This window comes from Equus caballus, chromosome 29 (genome assembly GCF_041296265.1).
Source record: "Equus caballus isolate H_3958 breed thoroughbred chromosome 29, TB-T2T, whole genome shotgun sequence".
NCBI lineage: Eukaryota > Metazoa > Chordata > Mammalia > Perissodactyla > Equidae > Equus > Equus caballus.
The window spans coordinates 34,519,143-34,539,751 of record NC_091712.1 but is presented as its reverse complement, the minus strand read 5'-3'; the positions used below and the strand labels follow the sequence as shown (position 1 = coordinate 34,539,751).

Sequence of the window (20,609 nt, the reverse complement as noted above, 5' to 3'; positions counted from 1 at the left end):
CACGTATGGACTAAGTAAAACATTCCCCACCTCCTCTATTTCCTGTGGATGGCAAGCCAAAAACATTGACGGGAGTGTTGAGGTATTTAAGGATTAGATTTCTCTGTATAATTTCTAAGCCTCCTTATCTTAGTTCCCTATTCTCATTAGACTTACCTATTTTTTTTCCCAGTTATCTTTGCTATTTTAATTGTCCTAATCAATAGCCCTAATCCCTTCAAGATTTTCATTAATGTTTTCAGTAAGTTCTTCCCAGAAACAGATCTTTTTTTAAAATGTTTTAATCATAAAAGGGAACTAAAGACAATTATGATGTCACCTCTTCCATTTCCTGAGTTTATATGAAAGTTAACACTCTATAAAGTATTGCTTGTTTTGACTCAGTATTCAGGGAAAATGTGACACAGTCAGCAACCATAATAGAGCAAAAGAGCAGCCAGGATACAAGGGAAAAAATCAAAAAAGTGTGCTGGCCAACATCCAGTTCACATCACTTAATAGCCAAGATCCAGCTTACAGACACGCGTGTCACTTCAGTTGAGTGAAAAACATGACATGGAGCTCTTTCACTGGCAGAAACCCCAGTGACATGGGCACTGATTAATATTCCTATGTGTGTCTGTTTGCTGCTGAAAATGGCCCCATTCTGTTTCTAGCCCTTCATACTGAAGAAGGAACTTCACTTCTCTGCAATTAGAGGAAGGATCCACATTTTCTCCTATGCTTTAATTCTTAATCAGCTCAGCTCCTCCTAAGATCCTAGTCCCTGATAGCATCCTTCAACTGCTTAGGAAAGCCGGTTAATGGAACTGCCGATTCACTGGTTTATTGAGTTCAGGGCTTGTCTTCTCTGCCACTTCCTCATCCGACAGCTTAAGGGAGAAAAGTTTTATTTTAACCTTTCCTCAACCCCTTGAGCCATCCCAGGGCTCCTCAAAGAGCCCAGTAAATGGATTTAAGTGTACAGATGTTACAGGCCTCTGCCACTAATGTGTTTTTACATGCTTCTAGGCTCTGAGAAGCAGAAGGCTTTTATTTTAAAAAGATAACAACAGTACTTGCCAGTAGCACATTGCATGGAATTACAATGTGTTGTCTAACTGTGGTGCCTTGGTGAATCGTGATCAGTGGCCTGGGGAGTGAGGGTTATCATCACTCGAGGGGTTGGTTGTTGGTGTTTGTATGTTCACCATTATTATGATTTATTACTTCATAGTTTCGTTTTTGATTTCATGTTGGTTGAATTGGTGTGCTGGCTGCATGCACTTGCTGTTGTACTTGTGTCAAATGATTCTCTAACTTCCTTTGGAAAGCACTAATGAAAAGTGCTATTTCTCTTCTCTATTGTTGGGTTTTTTGTAAAGTTGCTCAAATGCTCTCAGGTATGGCGGCTCTGAATGGAGGACTTGGCGCCACGGGCTTGACGAATGGCACGGCGGGCACCATGGACGCCCTCACCCAGGCCTACTCAGGGATTCAGCAGTACGCAGCAGCGGCACTGCCCACTCTGTACAGCCAGAGCTTGCTGCAACAGCAGAGTGCTGCGGGCAGCCAAAAGGAAGGTACGTGCCTCCCCGCGGCCCAGGGCAAAGGGGCCGCATTCGTCTTTAGAGCAGGTTTTCAAAAAAACTAGATTGAGCCAGTATCATAAGAAAAATCGTTTTATTGCCAGTACTCATGCGTTTTTCTAAGAAACTTGAGAAGCGTAGACTGTTTCAATCTTCTTTCCTATGTTTCATCTACCTTTTTAAGATGGATTTCTCACCCACTGCGTGCTTGTACACGCTTACTTAGTATTTGCTGCCATCAAGAAATTGCCAGCAACCTGCTTTTCCAAATCAGCGTGGCCCACCTATTATTTCTCCCCTTACATATAAACTCCTGGGTAGTGGGAGGGATGAGCTGATACTGTCTTCTGTGGGTGGAGTGCTCTCTCTGGCAGGTCCCAGGTTCCTCAGAGTCCACATCCCCTGGGGTTGCCTCTCAGTAGACGATGGTTTCCAGCTTAATGATAAAATCCACTGTTGGGATTGACTCAGTCTTTGTTTAATTGGGGGTTTTCTGGGGAAGCAAATAAGTGATTGATTGCCTTGCTTCTCTGCCAATAAAGCAAGTAAACGTCAGGAAGTTAATGCTAAGAATAAATTAAAGCTAATTATAAAGTACTGAGCTTGTCCAAATAAGGAGAGCTTGTCTCTTTTTCTTTCTTCCTTTTGGTTTCTTCGTCCTTAATTGAAGTTGCTTTAAAGCAGAATCCGCAACGTGATGTTTATTCTCTTTGCGACTTGTCTAGAAGAGTAGAGAAGAACTGCTAAAGAAGTTTCTGTAATTCCTTTCCCTTCTCTTTTATCCTCACCCCATCGCTGCAAACTGTCTGACTTTCAACATGGTGTTCTCTAAGAAAGAAAATAGTTTTACTTTGTAAGGTGATAAAGGGGACACAGCTTTAAATATACTTGTGTAAAAAAAAAAAAAAAGGCTTTTTCTCTTTATAAATAACAGAGATCATTAAAAATGAAAGATATATGAAACTCTAAGTTATTTTTCGTTATTTGAACTTTCTCTTTACTCTTAGTTGACAGTTATTGTAGAGATTTTAAAACACGCAAAACTGTTCAGAGAACTGCGCTTCCCCTGACATGTGGAGACCCTACGTCAGAAACACCAGGACTTCCCAAGGAAACGCCTGTATTGAGGTCCCTTTGTGTGGGGTCTACCATGGTGACAAGTAAGGGCAATAGGAGGGGTCCTGTAAGATAATGATGCCCTCAGAAGAGACCATGGAAGCCAGTTCCCTCCCATGCAATTTAGATAGCCTGTGTCTCTAGAAAATATCAGTCAGTCGCCAGCAGACTCAAAATTTGGTCATTTAAGGATAAAGTCTGGGCCCTCAAACAATATTTTTCTCGGTTGCTTCACCCCAGCCCCCTGCCCTAAATCTCCATGCCTTGAGTTTTAGGGATTTAGGGCGTGTGCAGGAGTGAACCCTCTGGGATTAATGTAAAATAGGTGAAAATAACTATTGCCAGTTCCACATTATTTATATTTAGGTATGCAGGCTTCCAATAGCATGGTTTTAGGGTTTCTTATTTTTTGGTTGGTGGTGGTTTTGGTGTGTGCGGATATTTTAATCATCGCTCGCCTTCTCATCTGATCTCTTCTTCCCGCCCCGTTAACGTGTGCTCAAAGAATTCAAACCATCTTAATATGAGTTTAACTAAGACATAATTTAAAAGGCAAGTTATGCTGGAAAAAAACCCAATTAATTCCACTATGAAATCGATTTTTAGATTTTCTACTCTGTAGTTCTATGCTTTGGTCAAGAGCGTTGACAGTCAACTTGAGGTATGTAGTCATGTACCTGGTGTATATTTAGCCACAGGAAAATGAGCCCATCTGGCTTTGTAAAGAAATTGGTTTTCATTTTTCCCCAGCTAAATCTTCTGCAGGGTTATGGCAGACCCCGCAGCTCTGAATCCAGGAAAGGCGGCCACCTTGTCTGCCATTCCTGAATATCCTCTCACCTCGTTCATATCTTCCCATCTTCTTTTATTTGCAGGAGGCAAGTCACGCACACACCAAGTAGGTAGAGGCTCCAGAGACCCAACAAGAAGCGAGCAGGCGCGGGCAGTCTGATACAGACACCCCAAGTGCTTTATGCTAGAGCAGATGCCCTGTGAGAAATACAGAGGATGAACTCCTAACCAGCTGGGCCCAACAATGTGACATGGAGAACTCTCACAAGTTAAAATAACATGTACTAGGAGAAATCTGAGCAATGTACTAAACAGCTGAGGAGGATACATAGGTGAAATCCTCAAAAAAGGGGTTTTTTTCCCTTGGTATCTATAGCAATAGCCACCTTCTGTGCATACGAGAGGTTTTTCCATATCAAATCACCTTTCTCTCATTTTAGAGTTAAAAATTTTGGCAGTTTGCAAAGTCAAACTGTTTCTTGGTGATGAAAAGACTGGAGGGTCTACAGTAGGAGATGCTCGTGGCATTTTTTTCCTGGAAAAATGATGAATAAAAGGACAAAGCCTCCTTTTGAGTTTACGTGTCTTCATATTTTCTTGGTCTCCCTATCTGGCACAGATACATTCAGAATGTAGAGCCTTCTAGAATGCCAAGATTATCCAGGCATAGCCAGTAATCCATCATAGTGCATTAAAATTGCATTTTACCTCCAGGCGGTGAGATGACTTCAAAATCCAAATTGGGTCCCATTAATCCTCATTTGTGCATTTGGCCCTTTTATTTACAAGTGACATTAAATCTGGGTAGTACCAGATTTGCCCAATATACATATTGCAAAGGACGCGCGTGGCATGTAACACTCAGAACATCCGTTTCCAGTGTTTTGGTTTTGCATCTATTCATATTAAGTTTTAAGTTTTTTAAAACCAGGAAATATTTGGGGACCTAAGCCCTGCAATTGTGTCCTTTTACATACAGACTGCCTCCCTTGCACTGGAATGCAGATGTGTCCATGGAAATTGTGAGTGATATAAAAAGTTAAAGTGGTCAAGTAGACACTTAGGAAGAAATGCTTCATCTCTGTGGCTTCAGAAATTTGCCTCAAGAAGTGTTCCTGGTGAAAAGTCCCATCAATGAGAACATTTTTTCTTTTATGAAATCGTACAATTGTAAAAGAAAAAATGTTCTAATGAATGGGACTCCTCACTCATCATGGTTATTATTTTTACAAAGTTCCTTTTCCCCCAGTTTTATTTTTCTCTGCCCCGTCTCTCCACTCAAGGGCACCCACTGCAGCCTGTCTCCTGGGGCTTCTCAGTGGAGCAAGCAGTCCTGGTTCCTCTCCTGTGAGTGCCAGTTAAGGTTCCATGAACCAGCTGCAGAGGTTACTTCACCAGTTTTTTGAGCTCCCTTCCCTCCCAGACACCATGCCACAACATTCTAGAAGCATCCCGCCCTGGGGCCTCTCCAGAACCATATGGGGAAGGATCTGCAACTACCCCCAGTGCCCTTCGAGCTGGGAGGCATTCTTATCCCTTATATATGAGAAGATGATACCTTCCATCAGGTCATTTGGAGTCCCTCCTTTTTCTTTTTTGCTTCTTTTAACCTTCAACTAGTTCTTGTACAGGTGGGTAGAGAGATGGGAGAATGAAATGGGAAGGAACTTAAGAGAGCTTACCTCTCCAGCCAGTATAGCTAAGAAGATCTTCCCTATTCTTCCCTTCTTTCTTATATTTTCTGGAAAGTAATGGGTAAGAGTGAACAGCTTGGCTTAGCCTAGTCTTTGACTAGCTTCTGCACCTCATGCACTCATTTCCAAGGCCAGTTCCCAGTGGTATAATTCCTATCACAGTTGGGAAACTCTAGCCACCTATTTTTCCCTGCCTTGACTCATAGCCAGTCATTTCTAATAAAGACGGTTATTAGACTGTGTGTTAAGAGATTTGGCAAATCAAAACTGGATGGATAATTAGGTAAATGATTGAGAAATCCAAGCAGCATTACTGCTTTATCCATTATTCTAAATTGCTGCAATTTGCTTAGAATGCACAGGACACTCTCCTCCAAGAGAGAGTATACGCACACTACAAAACATGGCCGCCCAGCAAAAACCCACTCTACCCCATGGCCCCCACCTTCACCTCCATGAAGGGGAGTTTGACAATATGTACTAATATGCAGTAAGCAAACATGACCCACAGAAGATTATCAGTGAAAAAGAAGCCATTCTTAACCAGTCTCTTTGGAAATTCAGAAAATCTGAAGGATGATTGCTTTCCTAACAGACATCCCAGCACTTGACATAGATCCATCTATTTCATCCTCTTTTAGAATGAGAAGCCCAGATGCTTAGCCTGTCTGTTGTTAGAGCATTCCTAAGAAGAGGCTTTGGGATCTAAGAAGCGAAGAATACCTTACTCTGATTTTTTTTTCCTCTTTAGGTCCAGAGGGTGCAAACCTCTTTATTTACCACCTTCCACAGGAGTTTGGAGACCAGGACATTCTGCAGATGTTCATGCCTTTTGGAAATGTTATCTCTGCTAAAGTCTTCATTGACAAACAGACCAATCTGAGCAAGTGCTTTGGTATGCAAAAGAAACCAAGCTAGAATATTACCCTGCATTCCCAAGTGAGGAGTCATGGGACGGAAAATGTAAATGGCAAATAGTTCAGAAGTCAGGATAGGGCTTTCCCTGTGTGGTGGTGGTTCCTGGTTTTCTGGATCCATGTAAGCAGATTAGGCAAAGTCGTTTAATCGAAAGAGAGAAAGGGCTGTATAAAAAGGAAGGATATGGGAAATGAAACTAAATGCCCATGCATTAGGTAATGTATCAAGGCGTCTTCCTACATATATCTAACAATGTGTCACTGTAGAGCAACAGCAGTTTCTTTAAGCCCCATAGACTGCAGATGGGAGTACACAGTCAACAGACTGTAGCTTTGGCTGTCCTGATACAGAATAGCATTGCAGACACTCTGCCACTAATTCCTTATTCTTCCAGGGTCAGTATGACTCAGACACTGTGGTTGTGGGTAACACACTGTCCTGGGGGCTTGTTCAGCATCCTGATATACACACACACAAACGCACATCCCTTCCCAGTTCGTGGTCACAGAAAGCACTGCCTTAGACTGGAACTCAGGAACCTGCAGACGGGATCTGCAGGGACTGCCTGAGTGGACGGAAAACACAGGAGTGTGCAGGTATTCTCAGAACCTTGGAAAACCCAGTTCCTCAGCACCCCACACTATGATTGCCTGCCTTCCTCAAGCAGCCCAGACTCTGCCTCCCAGGGCAGTTTTCGCTCCCTGAGAGAGGAAGGCAAGCTCACTGCAGGCACTAATGTTTCACAGCAGGAGAAGAGCATTCATTACACCTAGTTCTTGTTTTATTTTTCAAACCCTTTTGGTCCCCAAAGTAGTTAGAAGGTAGAATGTTCAGACTATGTATACTCGCTTGGCAAGTTCTGGCCCAGTCTGGGATTTTGCTTTAACCACTCCTCCAATTTAATAATTCATGGTGGTAGTAGGTAGTAACAGTAGCATAAAACAACGTAGAGTAGATAGGGGCCAGAGGAAATACAACTAGAACTGTATGGCATAAAGAAAACATCAAAGGTAGCGGTGGCTGTCGAACAGCCAAAAACCCACACTTAGTATTTGGCTGACGTAATGGGCAACCAGTCTAAAGAGAATGTGCTGGCTTCTAAAACTGCATTATCATAACGTCTTTCTAATTTCTGTGCCATCACCTAGGAAGTTCTGAAGCCTCTGTTGTTAGGGGAATGAGTGTGTCGAGCATTTAAAGGCCCTTTTTTTACCCCAGCGGAAAGGCTGTCAGCCTGAACCCATTACACTATTGCCGCTGCCGTGGCGAGTACATAAACTGCCTTGTAACGGCTCATGAGGGAGTGCAGTGGAAAGTGAGCTGTTACATGGGGTGTGTGCGTGTTTCAGCGTGAGCTTACCTCTGGGAGCTTCCCTGTGCAAGGTTTTGAGCCAGACTTTTATATTCCTCATCGCGGAACAATGTCCTGGGCTTATTTGGAGATTGGAGAGGGACTGGACTTCGTGGTTTGATTTTGAGAAAATATTTACCGCCTTCAAAAGAGATCCTGTCGGCCCACAAACTACTTAACCAATGTGTTCATAATAATGCAAGCTATAGCTGTGTATCAGCAGACACTGGTATTTAGCATTATGGACTGTGTTTTCAGTTTCTTGCGGTCCCAGGTTTGCTGGATTGCTAGTCACACCGTGGTACCCCATTCTAGCCTCTTAGTCAAGTTTCATTATCCATTTCACCCTTGAACCATTTCCGTTCTCTAATCATCTTGCTGCTTCTGGAGAAAGACCCAGAGGGGAAAGAGAAAAAATCTCGGATTCAAGATCGCATTTATTGGGAATTAGGTTTAATAAAAATTTAAACCACCATTTTGAAATACAGCCTGCCTCTGAGGCTTCTCTGCCTTATACCATATGCTCATTTTTACCAGCTGAAAGTATATTTATGGCCTTTTTTTCCCTCCTCTAGTTTGTAAAGGAATTTTCTCTTTAGCTTTAACCTTTAATAATAGATAGATGGAGAAGCTAGTATAGAACCTCTGATGTTCAGAACTGAAATTCAATCAGTATAATAGTTCCCTTTTGATCCAAAACTAAGTAGGAACTGTAGAAGCTCAGCGTTCACTAAAGAAAGCTCTGCGTGACCGCCCTACAGCTCCGCTCCCCCAGCCCTGTGTTAAAACAAACTGTGTGATCAAAATTCTGTTTCTGGGTCTTCAGTGAGCATCCTTGGTTCTTTTTCAAAAGCGTGCCCTCCCTGCCGTTTTGGTGGCAAGTGTTGGTACAGAGAAGACACTGGGAATTCTGTTAGGAGGGTTGGTAAGCTCCAAGCTGTTTAGACTGTTTATTCCCCAAGACTCTTGGGAGTACAAGGTAGCAATTTCCATTCTGTTGAATTCAGTGGAGCTTTGAAAATGGAAGTTGAGATAAGGAAAAAGGCCCAGTGTTTCCCCTGGGTCCATAGGTTCCTCTCAGTAATGACTCCAAAATGTTAAAAATCGAATATAAATTACCCTAGAGTTAATTCACTAGCTTACCCCATCCTACAGCCAAACAGGCGTGGGCTCTGAATACGGATGGAGAACTGGACCGAAGGACAGGGTCTTTGGCAGCACAGCCTGGCATCCACCTGGGGGCACATGTGAGCCTCTGGGGACCCTTCCAGCCCTAGAAAAGTTACACCACCGCTTACATGAGCAGCACGCACTTATGCACCAGGAGTTCTTTCAGAAGGATTCTAAGGGACTTGAAACACAAACGGAATTGACTCAAACAATGAAGTCTGAGATTTTAGCCTCCTGGGGAGGGGTTTTGTTCTCTTGATAGTAAATTACCAGTCCAACCAGCTTTTTCACTGCTTCTTAGTGGCCATTTCCAGTGTTGCCCCTAAAACAGGCCCTGTACGTCCATGGTTGGCGCACAGTGAATTTAGTAAAGTTGAATTGAGACCATGGGGCACTTCCCATTTACAGTTACACGCTCCAGCTATTCCGTGAAGCCCTGGTCCCCTTCTCTACTCGGCTGCCTCTCCATCTTGATTCCCGCCCTCCTTCCCCTTGTGTTTTCCAGGTTTTGTTAGCTACGACAATCCAGTGTCTGCGCAAGCTGCTATCCAGGCTATGAATGGCTTTCAGATTGGCATGAAACGCTTGAAGGTCCAGCTGAAGCGCTCCAAAAACGACAGCAAACCTTACTGATCCTAACCCCAGAGGCTCCCTGCTCTTATTTTAGCTTTCTTAGGGTAAGTCCCACGAGCCAGCCTGTTCTCAACAGGAAAGGCAGAGGAGGACCACAATGCCAACTTTTACCAAGAGAGACGGTTATTTTTACAATAAGGCTTCCATTTCCCACTCCCACCCCCCAACCCAGTTCGCCATAATTAAAACTTGGGCTACCTTGTTTCTATCAAGTAAACTCCTCCTCCAGTTGTGCCACTGTATTCTCCTTTGTTTTGCAATTTGAATCTCCTTTTACTTTTTTCGTTTTGTTTTAGTTTTTGCTTTAAAAAAAACCACACATACACAAATAAAAATAAATGACATCTTGAGAATTTAAAAGGCAAACAAAGGCTAATGTGCAGTTCTAACTCTGAGACCCCTGGTCCCCCGAGAGCACTGCCTGGAGAATTCACCCCTCCTATCTGCGCCCACCCCCTAGGAGGGCGCCAGCTGATTAGAGGCTAAGGCGGTGGCCCAGCTCCACAGAAAAGCAAGGAGAAGCGCTTAAAACAATACAAAACGTCTTTCCACTACATTTGGTTTGTCTTAATAAGTAGGATTTTATTTTAGGGTTCAAAGAAACATGACTATTGGTCAGATTATTACACTGGTTGTCTATTTTGTTATTGTTTTATTTTAGTTTTTAGAAAGGATTAATGTAAAAAAAAAGATTTAGAGATCTGTTTCTTAAAGCTACAGGGTTTAAAAATAAAATAAAAATGAGTGAAAATACTTGATGTTTCTTGAAAGATAAATTTAATAATAAATAAATAATACATAAATAATACATAAATAAAAAAGAAAGCCACAGGCCTGTAAATTTTATTTGTAAAAAAAGCATTTCTATTTTTGTACAAAATTTTTACTGCCTCAGAAATAATGGAAGTTATTTATTGCCTATTGTTAACTTATTGGGTACCTAAAGAGCAGTTCTCTGTGCTAGCTAGATCCTTTTGAAGTAGTCTCTAGAGGAATCGTCCTAGGAAGGGGCTTTTTTTCACCATTGAACCCTAGGCCTAAAGTTCATGCTTTATCCTCTTGTTGTTTGTATCTGTCTGATTATTTTGTTCGTAACTTCCATTATCTAGTTTACAATTCAGTCGTCTGACTTTCCCCGTATGTTACATTCGTTGAAACTGGATCCTCTCCCCTGTCCCTTGCCAGCCCCTCACCCCAAACACCCGGAATCCATCCCCTCTCCCTCTCTGGATGGATTCTCTTGGGGTTCCATTGTGCTGTGGATAAAGACTGTAAGAAATGCAAATTATGTGGATGGCTCCTAGACTCCCTAATGACCTAAGATTTGCATTAGTTTTTCTCCTGCACCCTTAAGAGTGATTTTGTTGCTGCTGCGTAGATTCTGTGTAACTTTTTACTCTCCCTTGTTTTCTCCCTAGACATCTTCATGCCCGTTAGGTCACCGTTTGCCTAGCATGTCCCTGTGGCGTCTCAAAAAAAGTTTCATCGTCCCGTCATTGTTTCTGATGTCTTTCTGACCTCACATCATATTTGGTTCTCCTACTGACCTTTGATCTAGTTTGACCTTTGAAATTTGCATGTGACCTCATCTAGCTATGAATTCTGGGAAGTCAATGTGAAAAACATTGCTGCATTCATGCAAGACTGAAATTTATTATTAGACAAATTAATTATAGAAAAAAACAACCTGTGGCAAAAATGTTTCTTTCTTATTTTTTTTTCTTTTCATAAAACAGACTTGAAAGTATTATACAGGGATTGGCATTCTTCCCGGTCACTGGTAACAATAGCAATATGTGTCCAGGGACACAGAATGTTGGTTTCTAACAGACTACTTCCAAAAACAGTTTGAGAAAAAAAACTGTCTGATTTTAAGTCTCTAGAGGTCTGTAATAGTTTTTACATTTTTCAGGCAGTGTAAAGTTTTTTGATAAGGCCATTTTAGGTGGCTCACTTTCTCATTAAGATATATATATAGAACCACTTTTTGTAGATTAGTATAAGAAAAATATTTACCCTGTTTTGGGGCAAATGCTACCTATTTGTGTCACCTTTTGCTGAACTGACTCACAGTTAGACAATCCATGGTTTAATGCACATGAAATTACCTATATTTTATACTGTCTCAATGTACAGGAGAAAGGTTGCTGTGAACTGTGTTACGTTGGTGCTTCTGTGAATTAAGTTGTGGTTTCATCATGAGTCTTACGGTCTTAATGTTCTTTGTTGATAAGACAAGTTTAGAATTGGTTTACTTAAAACAAAAAAGAATTTCAAAAAAAAGTTGTTTGCTTAAAAAAAATTTCATGTGAGGGGGAAAAAAAAACCTATTCCAGAATAAGTTTTGTGTTGGCTTGTAAAGCATTGATGTCATTTTTTTTTTATTGTGGACTATTTAGATGTGTTTGTGTTCAGCAAAATGTGATTTTTTTTTTCTTTTAAAGAAAAAAAGTGAAAATATATAGTGCCAAATTCCAAAGGTACTTCCTTCCTAGAGCTTCAGTGTGTTTCTTGTGAGAAGTAATTTGATAACATGGGTATTTTATTATGTGTTTTGTATAAATCCCTAATATTTAAAAAACAAAAAACAAAAAAAAGAGGTTAAAAAGTTTGTTAACTTGCTATCCTGTGGTCTTGTTGCCTGAAATTGTTATTGTTTGTTATTTCTCTATGATGTTTTTTGTAAGACATTGTATAAGTGCCCATGTCTCACTTTTTTAACCACTCTGCACATCAATGCTGTGACGGCAACCTCACAATGTATTTTCTTCATAATATATGGAAACCTCTAAGGTGAGAAAGTTTTGAACTTTTAACCCTTTCTACCCAGAGCTATCTGGAATGTTGATAACTTTTTATACGGTCATCATTTTAGTTTGTTTTGGGGTGTTGCTAAGTTGGATTTTTTTTTCCTGCATATATCTTCTCTTTGAGTTTTTTACTTCACTACTTTCTTATCTTTGGTTTGAGACCCAAAAGAAAAAAACTCCACCAGGCAAATCTGAAGGAAAAAAATAGACTTTAACCCTCTCCAATTTCTTTTCCCTACATCTTTTTTTTTTTTTTTTTACTTTGTATTATTTCTGGTCATTTTTTAAAAAAAAGAATTCTTAATGTGCTGCTGGAATTTCTTCTTCAGTTTTCATTTAAAACAGTTTATCAGATAAACCTTCTGAGGGGATGGTAGATGGGTTCAGCACCTAAATAAACCTTAAAGTCTGTACGCTTTTGAGATCAGGATTAGTGGCATGTTCCAGTTTAGAGTATTTTCAAATACCGTCCAGTTAAACAACAGTCTTTTGAGGGACTTTTGCTTTTGTTTCTTAAATACTCCTAAATAATCAGCCATTGTGCTGGGGAGTCTCTGACCCCTGTGGACACCTGAATAAGCAAGGTGTCTGGAGTTAGAAGCCCTGCCTTTTCATTTATCTTTTTTTTTAATGAAATGCATTTAGGGGGACTGACCATCTAAGTAAAACTCAGTTCTTTATCACAGACACTGACCAAATACCCAGCACCAGTTCCTGCTGCCACTTTTTAAAAGTGCCATATTACTTTGACTTCACGTGAACAGAGCCCCTGCTGTCTTGACAAACCCCAGTGTCATCCCTAGGGCCCCAACGCCAACTCCTGCCTTCCTGAAGCTTCTTTGTCTCTGACGGAGTTCAGAACTGCTGGCTCCTGTTCCTTTCTCCGTTTCCCACTCTCCACCCTCTTTGGTTTAATGTGTGTGGATGTGATAGCCCTGGGATGGAAAGGACTAGCCTCTCATGATGCAAAAAACACAAAAACAAGTTTCCTTCTTATAGCACATGCACTTCTAATGAAAGGATTTGTATTATCCTCACACGTGTTTACTACTGCTGGGGCCTTCCTTCATCCTCTGAGGGCTATTTTGTACTTCCTGCAGCAATCAGCTTCATAACAAAAGTTACCACACCTGGCTCTCATATCCATCCTGCGGTGGTGTGTAGATACACACACAGGAACACAAGAGAACACCATTTGAACTGCTGAAGGCTGTTCATTCAGAATCTCTTCATTTATCAATTACACATAAATCTCAAAATCCATTTTGTCTGATTTCCTCCCTGAAGGAAACTGCCCTCCTCCGCCCTCATTTCCTTTCACTCAGCGCAGCTGGCAGGAGGCTCAGGGTGGGCACTCGGAGCTGTTTCTTATTCTGCAGGCAACCAAGACAGGGCATTTAGGATTTAGGGGGAAAGTCCTTTTTTTTTTTTTTTTTTTTGCATGTTTCATTGTTAAAAAGATAACCCTCCTCAGAGACAAGTTGTCCTTTTATTCACTTTATCTTTTCATATCAAAAGGAAAAAGCTGCAAGGGTGCAAAGGGCCCATGCCAGAAGAAACAACACACAGGGAAACTGCTTTTTTAAAAATCAAGCATAGAGAATAGTCATTTTTAAACTAAATTAGAGAATTGTGATAAAATGGCAGTCCTCAAGGCGTAACAAGTTCATCTTTCTTTCACCATAGGGGTTAGAGTTCTTTGGCTTGTGCTACTCTGGAATCATTTTACTGTTTCTGTTTTTATTATCTTAAGTGCTAATTAACAAGAAAAAATAAAATTTTAAAAAAACCTGTAGTTTCATTACCTTTTTGAATAATGTCATACAAAAAATGTATTTGTGTTTTTTTTGTGCTGTGAGAATTGTTGTTTGTAGATTAACAATATTTTGTTTAGAATTACAAAATAGTTTTTAAATATTGTCTGAGAAAAGCCAAAGTTAATGCAACCTAGTGGAAACTGTAAGACCATTTGAGTATTGTTTCTGTTTTATTGATGCATTTGGATTTTGTTGTTTGATGGAATTTGAGCCAAAAAAAAAAAAAATGCAGGCTTTCCTATTTCTACAATTGATTGTACTTATGCATTTTGTACCAGTGGAACTTTTTATACTGGAGATTAAAAAAATGGAAATTTTTGTGGCTTACTCTAGTGGGCCCCCTGACAATGACTGATTTCAAGTTTGATTTCTGGTTGATAGAAAGAAAGTTGCTTTTCTTTTGAGAATTAAAAACTTTGGCTTGATTTCTTTTTCCCTTTGCTTATATCTAGCATTAGAATTTTGTCTTAAAATACAGCGGTAAGTTTCACTTTTTATTCTGTATTGTGCAGTTACACAATAAGGTAATTAGATTTAGAAGTACTCAGTCACTTTAAGTGGATAAATGTATTAGTTAAAACTTTAGGGGTTTGCTTTTTTGCTGTTTAGAACAAAGTTTTTTCTGATTCTTCTGTCCTCATTGTGAACATAACCGTGTAGTTGAAACAGTCAAACTTATTTTTGTAACGTATGTTATTGTGTGATGCGGTTTTTTGCTTCTGTCTCCAATATTAAACCATTTTCCTAATACTTGTTTCTCTCTCTGCGTGTTGTATTGTTGGTAGTCATTATATGTTGGTGATACATCTACACACCTCACTGTTGCACGTATCTGTTTTTTTTCTCTATGTTGTGTAAAAGATACAGTCGATTCCACCTAAGTGAATATCTGATTTGGGGAAAAGGGCAACTGCACACCAGCCACCTCTGATTTATGTACAACAGCCCACTTTAACTACTGCTTCCAAGATTTATACTTTTTTCTATGGTTCATCTAAATAACTGCCTACAGAGTTGGATTTGCCAAGACCTTCGACGGTCTTCTGACCACACTGGTAAATTTCACCTTCTCTTCTCTCCCCGTCTCGCATGGGTATATGCATGCTGTTCTTAACATGCATTAAAAACTGCTGCTTTGCTGCATAACCTCAATAAACTTAAGAAGAAGAGCAGCAGAGCGGGGGTTTCTTTCAATCCACTCACCATTACAGTCAAACTCTTCTTAGACACTAATAACATTTTTAAAAGAGGTGAACTCTCGAGGGAAGAAAAAATAAACTTAGCTGGTGAATAGAAGGTGTGCAAAGGGTTAAACTTAAGTCTGTGTGTTGCCATCAATCAATCGATACGTATAGAAAAGTAACTTAAATTATTTATTTTCAAGAGCTAATTGAATCCAGGAGCAGCTTTAATTATTAAAGCTAATGGAAAAGAAAAGAACTATTTCCAAGTGCTCAAATGGAAGCTCTACTGGGTCGGGTGGAGTGGGAGGGGAGGAGTTAAAGGTTCTCATACTCAAGTCTTCATCACATACCGTCCATTTCCAAATGAAAGCTAAGAAAGCCACATGCAGCCACACACTGCCTCCTGAATGAACATGTCTTCTTTAAAAAGCCTTGTCCCCCACTATCACTCCAACCCCAGTTATCAAAGAGAATTAAAGAAAAAACGATTCCTTAGACGCCCTCTAAAACGGAAGCCACAGGCCCTCCTCCTCCTTCTGCCCATCTCTTATGCTCAGGAATCTGACTGCTCTCCAAGTGCTCTTACAAGATTCCATTGATGTTTGCTCCCTATGTCTTATCTCTCCTTCCAACTTTGCAGACGCACAAGCTCCATCTAACTCAGGCCACCCAGCACCTGGCAGCCTTCTGGCAGCCAATGAGATTTTCCCTGAAGGTGCTCAGGCCCTCCACCCTCTGGTTTCCGCAGCCCCTCTGGCCCTAGATTGTCTTTTCTTGTTGGCTCAGCAACAGAGGGGACTGGTGAGGTGAAGGAGAGGAGGCTCTTTTCCCCCAGAGGCCGAACACCTCAGTGAGTGACTTCCACCAGCTCCAAACCTGCACACATAGGAGCTGACTTCCTGCCAATACTTCTACTTTAAATCTCATCAGAGCCTTCATGAGTTTGCCTCTGAAAACCCACTGCTTATGTTAGTGGGAAAAGATGGCTACGGGTGTGATTTCTTTTTTTCTTTCTTTTTTATTTATTTGGTGGGGGGTGTGAGGGAGGGGAGAAGGGGGGAAAGAGGGTGACCAGTTCTTTCCAAGATGCAAGTGTTTATTTTAAAATATATAACTTATATACATCCAGCCTTTGGCACAAGGCAAAATACTCATGCTAAGTAAAAGAAGGGAAAGACAAAGCCAGTTTTTTTTGTTGTTGTTTGGGAAAGCAACAACAAAAACAATAATTCTCCAAAGAAGGGGACAAATATGCTAGTTCCCTCCAGCACTTAGGACTGTCAAGTTGGTCCCTGCTTAAATTCATCCTTACCATTTGGATTCTGTAAAACCCCGCTGCAGTGTTAGCAAGGTGTGTCTGTTTGCCATGCATGGACCACCTTGGGAAATTACAGAATTGTCAACGTTTACCTTGCTGATGGAAGCCACACGTCTGCCCAGCCCACAGCAGTTACGTGCAACCCATGGGCTGGGCCTCTTAGCTGGCAGGCTAGGAAACACAGTGAACATAAATGTACTGTGAATCGTTCCTGATAAGTGAATAAAACATTGTGACCAAACAATCAGCTTATTCACTTATCAGGAATCGACTGTTCTGCTAATTCGCTGTTTTTGTTTTTCATCTCTGTTGTAGTTCACTATTTTTGCTGTGTTCTGTTTTCTCCTCTCATGCTTGGGCAAAATCACTGGGAATATTATCTTCATGTGACCATGAAACGTTTATATCGAGTGAAAATGATATCTTAACAAAATCTATGCACTTGCTATCAGGAACACAATACTGGATGTGTCTTATATATATTGAACTATATAGTACTCGATTTCTTAAATAAAGCTTAAGAAAGGACTCTGTTGTGTGTAAAGTTAATGTGATTATTTTTCAAAGCAGTGTTTCTACGGGGTATTTTTGTTCTTTTAAGTCTTGAGTGATACAGGATATTTTTCATTAAAATTCTATCACTGGCTTTATGACTTAATATTCAATAAATTGACTTTGGAAACAAAATGGAGTGGGGGGAAGTTCTTCCGAGTGCATTTTAGCAAGAGACATCTGGAAAACCATCCCCTTACTGATGACCATAGCAAACCTCTAGCCAGGGCACTGTGGGTGGCAGAAGAGAGCAATCCCTTCACCACCACAAGACCCCTGGAAAGCATCCAGAATCTGCCCAAACCTAGAAAACCCACTGCCTCTCTGAATGTGATCTCTTTAGGCTCAGAAGAAAGGGGACAAAAAAGAAAGGCAGAGCCAAGAATAATGCTGGTTTGCATCAATGCTTTTCCAAAAGGATGTGACACTAAAACTGGACCCTGCTGGAGAGCAATGGCAGTTCTATTCAGGACTGCAAAATGAGAGAAGGCGAGAGAAGGTGTTTGATCATTCAGGATGAGAAGGGTAACATTTCAAAGCAATATGAGAGAGAGACGTCCTGTAACAGTTGTGAAGCTTAAATGGGAGGCCTGCTGCTTGGCCCTTTGAAGGAACATTTTTGAAATTTTTCCTACAGGCCATAAGTCTGAACAGAATGGTGTTTTCTGTTGAATTTTTTTGCTTTGGGGTTTTATGTTAGATTTGTTTTTCTGGTTTAATGTTTGATTCTAACAAAAGTCCTAAACTTCTACTTTCAAAATGGCACAGGCATCCTAATCCTTTATAAAACAAATCTTACTTGTCCCTGATAATGAGGGACAGAGAGAGCATGGTTAATGAAAATCCACAATCACCATTCTTCTCCCAGTCTCTCCCTCCTCCCAACTCAAACCTCCTGCTCATAAATTTGTCACCAAAACAAAAAACTTCTAGTGAAAGTGAGGGATCAGAGAAATAGCCAAGGGTAGCAAAATCAAAGGGTCTAGATAGACTGCGCTTGCTGGGGCCATGCAGTTTGGGGTTCGGGGTAGAGGTTCTGTTTAAAAAGAAAGTTTAACATTTTGAAAACCACTGGTCTACATGAACTGGGCTCAGGTGCTGAAGAGCTGCCTGCACATGGAGGTGCCCTAGGAAGTGCCATTCTCACAGTCTTGCCTTGAGCATCACTCACATAGCTAGAAAGCATCCTCTTTTTCAAAAGAGAACACATCCAAGGCAATAATGGGTAGGAGAGCTCTGAGCCTCAGTCAGGGAAGAAAGCATGAAAACCAACATCTTCCCCTCTCAGTCTGCAGCCCCTATTCAGCAGTCCCCTAGCACTGAACTCACCAGCCAGGGCTGCGTGCTAGGAGACCCAGCTCAGGGGGACAGCCTGAGGGTGTGTCAGGCAGGAACTGCTTTATGGGAAACGCTACATTTCTTTTAACCTTTCTCTACTGGGCAAAAAAGCAGCCTGGCACCAAGTTCTAACTACCTACATCCAGAGATTGTTTTTTAAAATAAATATATATATTAAATACATAAATATAAAAGACATCTGTGTTCTGCAACTGGTCAAGTATAGTTAAAGCCCCAAATAAGAATCCCCAATTTTGAGACACTGCATGAGCCTTCTGTCATGAAGCTGGTGTTAAAGGTACAGGTGGTGCTTAGGAGCATCCTCTGGGGAGCCACACTGCCTAGCTTTGAATGACAGCTCTACCACTAATTACCTGTGTCCCCTCTCTGTGCCTTAGTTTCCTCATTGGCAAAATGGGGGTACAAATATTACCTATTGCATGGGGTTCTTACGAGGATTAACTAAGCCAATACATACAAAATGCTTAGATCAGGGTCCACCAAAAGGTCATCTAGTTAGTTGTGGTAGCAGTGGTAGTATCTACCACCATGGCCAGCTAAGCTCCCCACTGCTAACCTAGTCTATTACTTTTTCCCACCAGGCATCCTCTCGGCCATCCCCAGAGAGCCCCACAGCTCTCCCTGGGTTCCTTGAGCAATTATAGATAAGGTCTGGCCAGAAACCACAGCTCCTCCAGCAGAGAGGTCTCTACACTGACAAATTCCAGAACAGGCTTTTCCCCTCATGAGAAATTATACAGTAGAGGCATGCCCACCTTATAAAGGCTAGCACACCCGCAAAGTCCTGCCCTAAGTCATGAGCCCAACAACCAACTCCATTCTCAGAAAAGGAAACTGGTTCCTCACTCTAATCCACCTCTTCCTACCTCTAAGTGTTAGATTTAGGTATTTCTTCCCCAGAAGAAAAGCATAGCTGTCCCGCTTGGGTCCTAGGTGGGAATGACAAAATCAACTGGAGATTGGCCTGAAACATACCTGAAGGTTCTATGCCCTTCCAAAACGAAGCTGTGACCACCTCTGACCACCTAGGGCAGCGCTCAGGGCTCAGAAGCCTGTATGTAGCCAAGTAGAGAGCTCTCTGGACAACCACCCCCATCTTCACCCCACCCCCAATTTAAGCAAACGTGCTCTGTTTTTGTTTTTTATTTATCAGTGGTCCTTGTAGAATTTTATTTAGAAAAACAACTTTGCTGATAAAAGCACAAAAATTAAAAACCACTGCTTTATAAGAGGGTAACTCTGAGAGACGCTAAGAGTTACCTAAGCCTGTGACAAATATTTATCTTTGGAGTCATTCTCTCTTTCCCTCTTCTTTCATCATCTCTCTACCCCTTCTATATTCCCATAGTTCTTTGTCTGTGATGCATCATAACATTTGCTATTTATTGTGTGCTGTTTACATGTTGCTTATGTCTGTCTCCCAAGCTAGAGTGTGAACTCTTTGAAGGAAGTGACTGCATCTCATTCATCACTTTATCCCCAGTGCCTTACATAGGGCCTGCCATATAGTCAGTGTTAAAACTGTTGGATGGATGGATGGATGGATGATTGACTGGGTGAGTGCAAGGATGGATGGATGGGTGGATGGATGGATGAACAGATGGTAGGGTGGGTGGATGGATGGGTGGGTGGATGTATGTATGTATGAATGTAGCAGGTGATCTTGGGCTAGAGGAAAGCATTTCATATTAAATGGATAACAACTCAGGAAATATCTGTGGACAGAGGTCTGATTATGCAATGGAATGAGGATGGTGGAAACTGGAGGCCTGTTGGCAAAAGTCAGGAGCCACTATGGGAGGGCTGGGACACAGAAGGGGACAAGGAAGAAGAAACTTCTGCTTGTGAGTCCCAAATACACAGGTTCTGCCTTGTTTGCCACAGAGCTAGTCAGCTATTGGATCCTGAATGGAAGGACATTCCTGCAATTAGGTCAAGCTACCTTGGATGTGTTGTCTTTTTTTTTTCTGGAGGAAGATTAGCCCTGAGCTAAATCTGCTGCCAATCCTCCTCTTTTTGCTGAGGAAGACTGGCCCTGAGCTAACATCCGTGCCGTTCTTCCTCTACTTTATATGTGGGATGCCTACCACAGCATGGCTTGCCAAGCAGTGCCATGTCCGCATCCAGGATCCAAACCAGTGAACCCCACGTGCGCACTTAACCACTGTGCCACCGGGCCAGCCCCTCTTGTCATCTTTTTTAAGCTAAATTTTGCACCCTCTCAGGAATAACTTTATATCCAGGGACTGTCCCTAGATAAATTGTTAATATCAAAGAGACCGGAAGAGCCATAGAAGTGAATACAAATCAACAGAAAACTATGAATA

The 20,609-nt window shown here is 41.4% G+C and overlaps 1 protein-coding gene and 2 long non-coding RNA genes across 56 annotated transcripts in view; 1 reads left to right on the top strand and 2 right to left on the bottom strand.

Annotated features, from left to right (window-relative positions):
- CELF2 (CUGBP Elav-like family member 2) overlaps nucleotides 1-16,899 on the top strand; it is a 789,986-nt gene extending 773,087 nt beyond the window's left edge. For 12 of the 50 annotated variants that reach the window (XM_070255416.1, XM_070255407.1, XM_070255389.1 and 9 more), the window contains 4 exons: nucleotides 1,383-1,562; nucleotides 5,922-6,065; nucleotides 9,115-9,286; nucleotides 10,661-16,899. In XM_070255416.1, coding sequence (XP_070111517.1) covers nucleotides 1,383-1,562; nucleotides 5,922-6,065; nucleotides 9,115-9,242 — 452 coding nt within the window. In that variant the 3' untranslated portion in view covers nucleotides 9,243-9,286; nucleotides 10,661-16,899. Of the gene's footprint in view, nucleotides 1-1,364; nucleotides 1,563-5,921; nucleotides 6,066-9,114 lie in introns of all 50 variants that reach the window. The other 38 variants (XM_070255411.1, XM_023631986.2, XM_070255376.1 and 35 more) reach the window with 8 other exon arrangements.
- LOC111771189 (uncharacterized) overlaps nucleotides 1-20,609 on the bottom strand; it is a 95,672-nt gene that overhangs the window by 62,661 nt on the left and 12,402 nt on the right. The gene's annotated exons all lie outside the window — the stretch shown is intronic.
- LOC111771188 (uncharacterized) lies at nucleotides 1,646-5,217 on the bottom strand. The gene is made up of 3 exons (XR_002804866.2): nucleotides 5,159-5,217; nucleotides 3,525-3,674; nucleotides 1,646-2,396 (listed from the first exon to the last, which is right to left on the bottom strand). It is a non-coding gene; the product is annotated as an uncharacterized lncRNA (long non-coding RNA).